Source organism: Chrysochloris asiatica, unplaced genomic scaffold (assembly GCF_000296735.1).
Source record: "Chrysochloris asiatica unplaced genomic scaffold, ChrAsi1.0 scaffold00124, whole genome shotgun sequence".
Classification (NCBI taxonomy): Eukaryota; Metazoa; Chordata; class Mammalia; order Afrosoricida; family Chrysochloridae; genus Chrysochloris; species Chrysochloris asiatica.
In genome coordinates, this window is record NW_006408642.1 from 9,326,425 (window position 1) to 9,335,638 (window position 9,214).

Here is a 9,214-nt window from a genome sequence, read left to right on the forward strand (position 1 = left end):
GGGGAGTGACAGGCCTCCAACCTTACTCTTGTTCTTGTAAACACTTTTTAAAAACAACTTTAAAGACAGCTATACACAGAGACTTCACTAGATGGAATGCGCAGGAATCAAATTGACTACATCTGTGGAAGGAGACAGTAGAAAAGCTCCATATCATCAGTCAAGACAAGGCCAGGGAGAGACTGATCATCAATTGCTCATAATCAAGTTCGGGCTGAAGCTGAAGAAAATTAAAACAAGTACATGAGAGCCAAAATACAGCCTTGAACATATCCCATCTGATTATAGAGATCATCTCAAAAACAGATTTGATACATTATACACTAATGACCCAAAACCAGAAGAGTTATAAATGACATAAATAATGTCATTCAGGAAGAAAGCAAAAGGTTATTAAAAAGACAAGAAAGAAGGAAAAGACCAAAATGGATGTCAGAAGAGACTCTGAAACTTGTTCTTCAGTGTAGAGGTGCTAAAGCAAATGAAAGAAATGAGGAGGTAACAGAGCTAAATAGAAAATTTCAAAGGGCAGCTCAAGAAGACAAAGTATTATAATGAAATGTGCAAAGACCTAAAGTTAGAAAACTGAAAGGGAAGAACATACTCAACATTTCTCAAGTTGAAGGAACTGAAGAAAAATTTCAAGCCTAGACTTGAAATACTGAAGAATTCTATGGGCAAAATATTGAAATGATGCAAAAAAAAGTCAAAATAAAATGGAAGGAATACACAGAGTCAGTGTTCCACAAAGAAATTGACATTGTTTAAACCATTTCAAGAGGTAGCATATGAGCCAATGATCCTGAAGGAAGAAGTTCATGGAGCATTGAAGGCATTGGCAAGAAACAAGGCTCCAAGAATTGGTAGAATAAAAGTTGAACTATTTCAACAAACTGGATGAAACACTGATCTATGCCAAGAAATACGGAAGACAGGTACCTAGCCAAGTAACTGGAAGAGATCCATATCTGTGCATATTCCAAAGAAAGGTAACTCAATGGAATGCACAAATCATCAGATAATAGCATGAATATCTCATGCATATAAAATTTTGCTAAAGATAATTCAAAAATGGCTACAAATGTTCATTGACAAAGAACTGCCAGAGGCTCAGACAAGGATGTGGAATGAGGGATATCATTGCTGACATCAAATGGATCTTGGCTGAAGCCAGGAAGATGTTTACCTGTGCTTCAATGACTACGCAAAGGCTTTTGGTTGTGTGGATCATGACAATGGACAACACTGTGGAGAATGAGTATTCCAGAACATTTAATTGTTCTGATGAAGAACCTGTACATAGACCAAGAGGCAGTTGTTTGAACAGAACATGGGAACACCGAATGGTTTAAAATTAGGAAAGGTGTGCTCCAGGGTTGTATTCTTTCACTATATTTACTCAGTCTGTATGCTGAATGACTAGTAGTGCATAGTGGTTACAAGTTGGGCTGCTAAGCTCAAGGTTAGCAGTGTGAAACTACCAGCCCTTCTGCAGGAGAAAGATGAAGCTTTTTACTCCCATAAAGGTTTGTTTTTTGTCTTTGTTTTTTTTAATGTTTTATTGTGAATTATGTGATAGTTTACATGGGAGAACATTAGTTTTACATACATCCTATCGTGTATCATTTCATTGACATGGTTACAATCCCCTCCATGCATCATCATCCAACCAAAGGGTCCAAGTTGCCCATCCCTGTCTACTCTGTGTATGGAGGGGGTGGGAATGATCTTTGCTGTGAAGATTTGTTCCCTCACTCCTGTAAAGTTTTATAGCCTCAGAAACTGTATGCAGGGTAGCTATGAGATGGAATCGACTCCACGGCCCACCACCGCCACCCCCACCACCGTGCTGAACAAATAATTTGAGAAGCTGGATTATATGAAGAAAAATGTGTCATCAGGATCGGAGGAAGACTCATTAACAACCTGCAATATGCAAATTATACATATACAACCTTGCTTGCTAAAAGTAAAAAGGAGTTAAAATACTTGTGGATGAAGGGATGGGTTACACCTCAATATAAAGAAAACAAAAATCCTCACCATTGGACCAATAAACAACATCCATATAAATGGAGAAAAGATTAAAGTTGTCAAAGAATTCATTTTGCCAAATAACCCATCAACATTCATGGAAGCAGCAGTCAAGAAATCAAAGGACGTATTGCAAATCTGTGGCACAAGACCTCTTTAAAGCGCTAAAGAGCAATGATGTCAGACGGAGACTAAGGTGTGCCTGACTCAAGCCATGATATTTTCAATAACCTCATGTACATGTGAAAGTTGGACAGAGATTAAGGAAGACCACAGGAGAGTTGACACATTTGACTTACGGTGTTAGAGGAGAATATTAAAAGTACTGTGGACTGCCAAAAGAACAAACAAATCTGTGTTGGAAGTACAGTCAGAATGCTCCTTGAAAGCCAGGATGGCCAGAGTTTGTTTGTCATACTTCGGACATATTGTCAGGAGAGACCAGTCCCTGGAGAAGGATATCATGTTTAGAAAAGTGGAGGGTCGGAAAAAAGAGGAAGACGCCCTATTTAGATGGATTGGCTCAAGTGGAGTAGCGATTGTGAGGTTATCGCAGGACCAGGTAATGTTTCATTGCAATCGGATCACTATGAGCCTGTACTGAGTCTGTGACACCTAACAACATAAAACTATTGAAGTTTTGAACACCTGCTAGCTAGCAATATTATGTGAGAGCAGTTTCCCCCTAGGACCTCAGATTTATAGTGCTGACTAAAACGTGCTTGTATTTGTATTAGCATTGTAGTTTAATGCTAGTAATATATTCTGAACATCCAGTAAGTGAAATTGTTCAGAATTTAAGTGAGTCCATTTGATTTGGAATCTTGGTCATTTGTAACTAAGTATCATGTTTAGTTCATTTTGTTCTGTTTTCTCTGGCATATTAAGGTACCAGTGAATTTACTGTTATTGTATATGATACTAATAGATTTTAAATACCACTTTTCATTTTTGCTTTTATTTTCAAGAGAATTATTAGAACAAGTTGCAGAATTTGAAAAGGCAGAATTTACATCTTCAAACAAAAAGGTAAGTTTTGGTCATTCTCAGTCCCGTATTAATATCCTGTATTTAAAATCCTCAAGTCCCTCGAAGTATTCAGAGGTCAGAGTGAGCCTTTTGTAACAGAAAGGCATTAGCCAAAGAGTAGAAATCAAGCATTACCTCTCAGATTTTCAGGCAAAAGAAGAAAAGGTTTGAAAAGAGCAGTCAAAGATTCTGTTTTGTCTCAGACAATGCAGTAACCCAGACCCTACAATCCAACCTGAGTTGCAGCCACAATTACCTCTTTTCTGACACCGTGCAGTGCAGGCGTGGGGTCATGAAGGTCATCCAAACATCCTGGCTGTCACTGCCTAGCTGTGTGCCTTGCCTTCCTCACCTGTCAAGTGGAGACAGTATAAAAGTTACCTAACTTTCTAATCCTCATCATCATTAGCAATATTAACAGTCCAGTGTGTGGATGTGCCATAAATACTCCTGTTCATGGATATTAAAGCATTGCTGAGATGAATCCACTTTACACACACATAAAAAATAATTTTCCAGTTATTCCTTGGGACATTTTTTGGATAAAAAGTTTCTGGTTCAGAGGGCATGAAATCTTTTGTTTTTCAAACATACTGCTAAACTGCCAGAATATTTGTGCCAAGTTATTCTTTGCCTTTGATGTGGTTGTCTAAATCACCAATGTTAAAACTTTTCACCAAGCTTGTGATTCATGCAGAAACCTGTTCCAGCTCCCACCAGTTGAAATCCCCATCCCTATATGCTGGAGTCTCTCTCTAAGTCCAGTTTTGAACTCTTTCCTTTTATTCCTTCCTTGTGTATTTTCCCCAAAATACACGGAGAGGATTGGTTTCATTTTTGTCTCTAAAGCATATTGGACACTGTGGGTCAGGCACTGGACAAAGCAGAGGTCTGAGTATCAGAGCTGACACTCTGGTAGGTATGTTTGCACAGGGTCTGCTGTGATGACGTGCAGGTGTTCTATGTTATAAATGCTTCATACTGTGGTTGTTTCAGCTGGACTCCCTCCTCTTGTTTCAGCCTATCTTAGATATCATAAAGCCAAAACTTGCTCCATTGAACGAAGGCGTAACAGCAGAACTCCTGAACAAGGTAAAACAGCAGGTCCTCTCACTTTGCCCTTTCCTTTTCCACACAGCTCTCGAGTACAGACACAGGTGGATGGAGGTCAGTTCAGTCCTTGGTCCATTTAGGGTAGTTGTTGCATTGCAGCAGTTTTACTTAGTGGTATGGGGCTGGCCAGAAGAGGGCACCCTTATCTTTCAGCAAGACTAAAGCAACCCTTGCTTGTCTCTCATCAGAGTGAAGTGAAGAGCCTGGAATTTGGGGCAATATTGACTGTGATCTGTGATAATGATGAAGGGGCTTTTTAAAAGAGGTTTTAAAAATTATAAACATACAAATAAATATCTCTAATGCCTGTAACATTGCACTAAATATTGTTAGAAAAAACTCTGCAACAATTTACATCTCCAGTTTATTGTGGAGATGTAAATTATATATGCCTGAGGGGTTTTTTTTTTATTGTTTGTGTTTTAAAAAGCTAAAGTGAATAGAGAGAAATACTGTTAACGGATGGTACATGGAGGGGATTATAATCAGTGTAATGAAACAAGGTATATGATTTGACCTCAGAACAACTTACTTATAGGGGATTACAAATAATAATACCAAAAGAGTTAGAGGCAGGAAAACCCTAATTTATGTGTCTCAGGGTTCATAGTCCAGCAGAGGAGGGACATAGTTCTGTGTAGTTGAAAGTAGTTGAGGGCCTTGAAGGGTAAAGCCCAACTGAATTGTCCGAAAGAAGAGAAGGGGCGGCAGGTAGCAGGTAAGCATGCTGGACCTGCAGGTGACACTGGTGATAGAACTGCTGAAGAGCAAAGGTGTTTTGTGATATGGCTCAGTCAGAACTCTCTAGGGGCTTGAGTGTGGTATTGGAATGATGAGAATGGTGTTGGTTGCTAGGGTACATGGAAGTGTGCGGAGCTGGGAGAGGGCAGACATGAGTCACGGGGTCATCTGGGTTAGACACGGGAAGACCACTGAGAGCAGAAGGCTGAAGGAGGAGAAGTGTGTTTAAGAGATGTTGACAGAAGGAACGAGAAATCTTAGACCCAAAGTTAACTCACAGGTGTTGAGGCTGATGGGGTGGGCTTAATCGGGATGCTAGCCAGTAGCCCTGGCATGTGGATTTGTGTGGTGCTGTAACATAAGCACTCGACTGTTAGGTCCATTTCCCAAGGTCTGTAGTTGAAAATTACCAGGCGCTCCTTGGAAAGCTTATACAAGGTCGCTGTGAGTCGGAACTGACTCCGTGGCGCTTAACAACAACATATGTAATTTATAAAACAGATTTTTAAATGAAACATGTAATCATTTCAAATGTTCAGAACTCTGTGGTGAAAATCATAAAAATAACATATGAATTTACTCACATAGGAAATTTTAAGGCTTCAAGAAGAGAATGAGAAATTGAGATCAAGGCTGAAGACAGTTGAATTACAGGTAAATAAGAAATCCTGTGACAGGATTCCTGAAAGTGCTACCTACCAATTAAATACTGAATGTGCTTTTCTTGAACTCGACTACAGGCCACAAATGCACTGAAAGAGAAGTCAGCACTAGAGCGAGCTCTGCAAGATTTACAGCTTGATCAAGGAAATCAACAGGTGAATCAAAAGTTGTAGCTATCTGTTTCCTATTGTCCAAACAGAATAAATTCATCAACTTAAAATTAAGTCATTGTTACTGTTGATTATTCCTCACTCCTGCCGCTTCCCTGGCAGACGCCACTGCTCTCCACGATTGGCCGTTGTCATTTCTGACCTCTGACCCCCAGAGGCAGGCCTTCCTCCAGGACAGATAAACAGCTCACCTGCCTAACTTGTCCTGGGATTTCATTGGCAAGATAGTCTTTTTTTTTTTGTTAATCCTTGTAACTTTGTCCCCCTTTCACTTTGATTCTCCAATTACAGTAAGGGAGGAAGTCGAAACAGGAGAAGTTTCTAGTCCATTGGAGCTGTATTGGGTTTATTTTATTGAATGTTACTGACATGAAATGAACTTATTGGCCGTGAGAGGCACTGTGTGAAGGCCAGGGTCCTCATGCTGCGAGGTGGTCTGAGGAGTGTCTGAGCATCTCTCCCAGGCCTGCTGGGGGCCATTGTGTGCACGCACCTAGGTGCTGTATCGTGGTGTCAGCGGATTGCGACCGTTTGGGTGAATTGTCGGCAGCAGCGGCTTTGGCAGCCGTGATGCTGCCATGTTCTACTCGGCCACACACAGGGTTACCATGAGTTGGAATCGACACTCAATAGCCAACATTTTTTTGGCTGCTAAGTCATCTCAAAATCTAGTAGTTTTTTGTTCAGCTTTTCTGCAGATATGCACAAAATAGAGTTGATAGTGTGATACAGCTGCTGTGCCCATCATTTAGCTATAGCAACTGTCAAGACATGGCCCACCAGCTATCAACTCTGCCTGTACGTTCTTCTCCCCTCCCCCCTGCTGTGTTATTTTTTTGCAACTCTCAGACAGCAGATCATTTCTTTTGGGCTGTGTGTATATGGCTGTCAACCATTATATACCAACAGCCATAGATTTATTAAGCAGCTAACTGTTAGAGCAGTTTTATAATTGATCAAAACTCAATTAATGGCAAACATTTTTGGATGACGAATTTATTTAAAAGCCATTTTGGGCCATGCTTCAGTTTGCTCAAAGATTTTGGACCCAAAAGCAAAACGTACATAGATAGGCCTTTCCTCATTGCAATGATATAAAATACTTTTCGAGACTAGATTTCAAAAATGAGCAAGATTTCATGGGACAACTGAAGAGTTAACAGCAATACGTTTCATTCTTTTTCCTCTTCTTAGTAATACTGCTCCATATATACAATTAGCAAAAACCCCACCATGTTTCTTATCTTGTTAAATAAAAGTCTCTTTTCTGTTATGAACTGTCGCAAACAAAACACAAATAGAAGTTCCAGCTGCTTGTATTAATGCTGCATTTGGCCAAGTAGGCAAAGCTGTGCGTAGCTCATTAATATAGAAAAAGGTTTAAAAATATATAATCTATAAATATATAAACTAAGAGAACAAGTCATTGTCATTACTTTTCATATCTTACTAAAAATAATGGCTAATGCATATAACTCTTAACATTTTCATACACTTCATACTGTATTATTTTTTTCCATCTACGTCATTCAGAATTTCTCACCAGGAGTTGTTCTTATGACTTTGGAAATGCAGCCTGATTGACATCCAAATTCTGGGACACCCCGCCTTGTCAGGCTCAGAATCTCACTCATTCCCTTACTCCTCTCTGACTGGAATTTTCAGCCATCCGTAAATCCTATTTGGACTTGGGTGACCCTGGCATGTCTGCCTCGTTGAGACACCTTGCTTGGGGTGCTGAGGCTGAACTGGCATGGCCCCTGCTGCCACAACACGCCACCTCACGTCTCCATTTCGTGTGATGCTTACTGACTGTGTTTACGCTGTTACCATTGAAGGTGTCCACATGAAATTACGCTAGTGTGCTTACCTCCCACAGGACTTTATAAAGGCCCAGGACTTGACTGACTTGGAAAACACAGTCGCCGCTTTAAAGAGTGAGTTTCAGAGGACGCTCAATGACAAGACAGAAAACCAGAAGTCCCTGGAGGCGACTCTAGCCACAGCCAAGCACGACCTACTCCGGGTTCAGGAGCAGCTGAGCTTGGCTGAAAAGGTCAGCACATCCTGTGTAAGGGACTTGCCTGTTCAAGTCCAGTTAACTGGTGAATGCAGTATGGAGGGACAAGTGTACATAGGGTAAAATTCATATGAATTTCTAGCATTATCATCTTCCATTTTTGGCACTGAAATATTTTTGATAATAAGAACTCTCCACTGCTTATGGTGTTCCATAAAATATTCCTCGTCTGGGGTATGCTCTATCAGCCTGCACCCTCCAGCCCCCAGGTGATTTCCTGCTTGCTTCACCTACAGCCAGGCAGAGGGGTGGATGGCCTGCTATCTCATGATTATACTTGATATATAATATGTGTGGTGCTGTAGGATCAGCACTGTCTGCTAACTGCCAAGGTCAATGGTTCAAACCCACCAGTGAACCCTAGGAAACCCTCCCTATACAGGGTCGCTATGGGTTGGTACTGACTCAGTGACACTTAACAACAGGGCTTCACCTTAGGGGTGAGACTCTTCTTGCACCTTAATAATATCAATTAATTGAAAAATCTGACTCCTAAATTATTGGCAGAACTTTGGGATTGGGAAAAAGATCATGCTGATTTTATCCAAAAATTAGTTTACTGTTTCAATTATTTCAAGTTAAGGTAATGTTCCCATGTCTAGGTCATAGTGGAGTCCTGGTGTGGCACTGTAGGATAAGCACTGGACTGCTAACTGCAAAGTTGATGATTCAGACCCACCAGCCGCTCCTTCGAAACCCTATAGAGAGTCACCAGGAGTCAAAACCCACTCAACAGTACAACAACAGGACATAGTGCTGGGTTATTTGCTAATATTATACTTGGGAATTCGTAGTTTTTCTATTTGCTTTTTATCTGAAACATTTTTATAGTTTGGAGAGAAGTGTTACATAAGTGTATTATTTTGAAGAAGTTAGAAAGTGACAAGTTTTTAGTGACATTAGAACAAGATATTTTCATTAGAACAAGATTTTCCATTAGCTTGGTTATTCTTTTCTTCAGTTATTCCTTTCTTTAGTTGTTCTTTAGTAACCAGCTTCATTGTCCTCTCAACAGGAATTGGAAAAGAAATTCCAACAAACAGCTGCCTATCGCAACATGAAAGAGATTCTCACCAAGAAGAATGACCAGATCAAGGAGCTAAGGAAAAGATTGGTGAAGTAAGGCCTGCTGAGCCGCCTGCAGCTTTCTCTCTCCACTGCGCTGCTCTCTCTTCTCTACTCAATCTGATCTCCTGTCAGACTTAGATCCGTGGATAGGTGCTCTATCGTTTAGTCTAAAAGTCTGTGTTGGATGAAAACAGAGGAGCTTTGACCCGACCTGGTTTCTAATGCCCCCCCAGGACTTCTTTTTTGGTTCAGCTAGACCTTCGGACTCCCATTCGACTACAGTCGGCTACTCTTGGGAGGAGTGGGTTCACTTGGC

General features: G+C 40.6%; 1 protein-coding gene across 1 annotated transcript in view; it reads left to right on the plus strand.

Annotated features, from left to right (window-relative positions):
* The window catches only part of LZTFL1 (leucine zipper transcription factor-like 1), a 14,392-nt gene extending 5,439 nt beyond the window's left edge, over positions 1 to 8,953 (plus strand). Inside the window, exons 3-8 of the mRNA XM_006868851.1 lie at positions 3,003 to 3,063; positions 4,084 to 4,155; positions 5,506 to 5,571; positions 5,658 to 5,735; positions 7,630 to 7,806; positions 8,846 to 8,953. Coding sequence (XP_006868913.1) covers positions 3,003 to 3,063; positions 4,084 to 4,155; positions 5,506 to 5,571; positions 5,658 to 5,735; positions 7,630 to 7,806; positions 8,846 to 8,953 — 562 coding nt within the window. The remainder of the gene's footprint in view (positions 1 to 3,002; positions 3,064 to 4,083; positions 4,156 to 5,505; positions 5,572 to 5,657; positions 5,736 to 7,629; positions 7,807 to 8,845) is intronic.
* Positions 8,954 to 9,214: the final 261 nt, after the last annotated feature.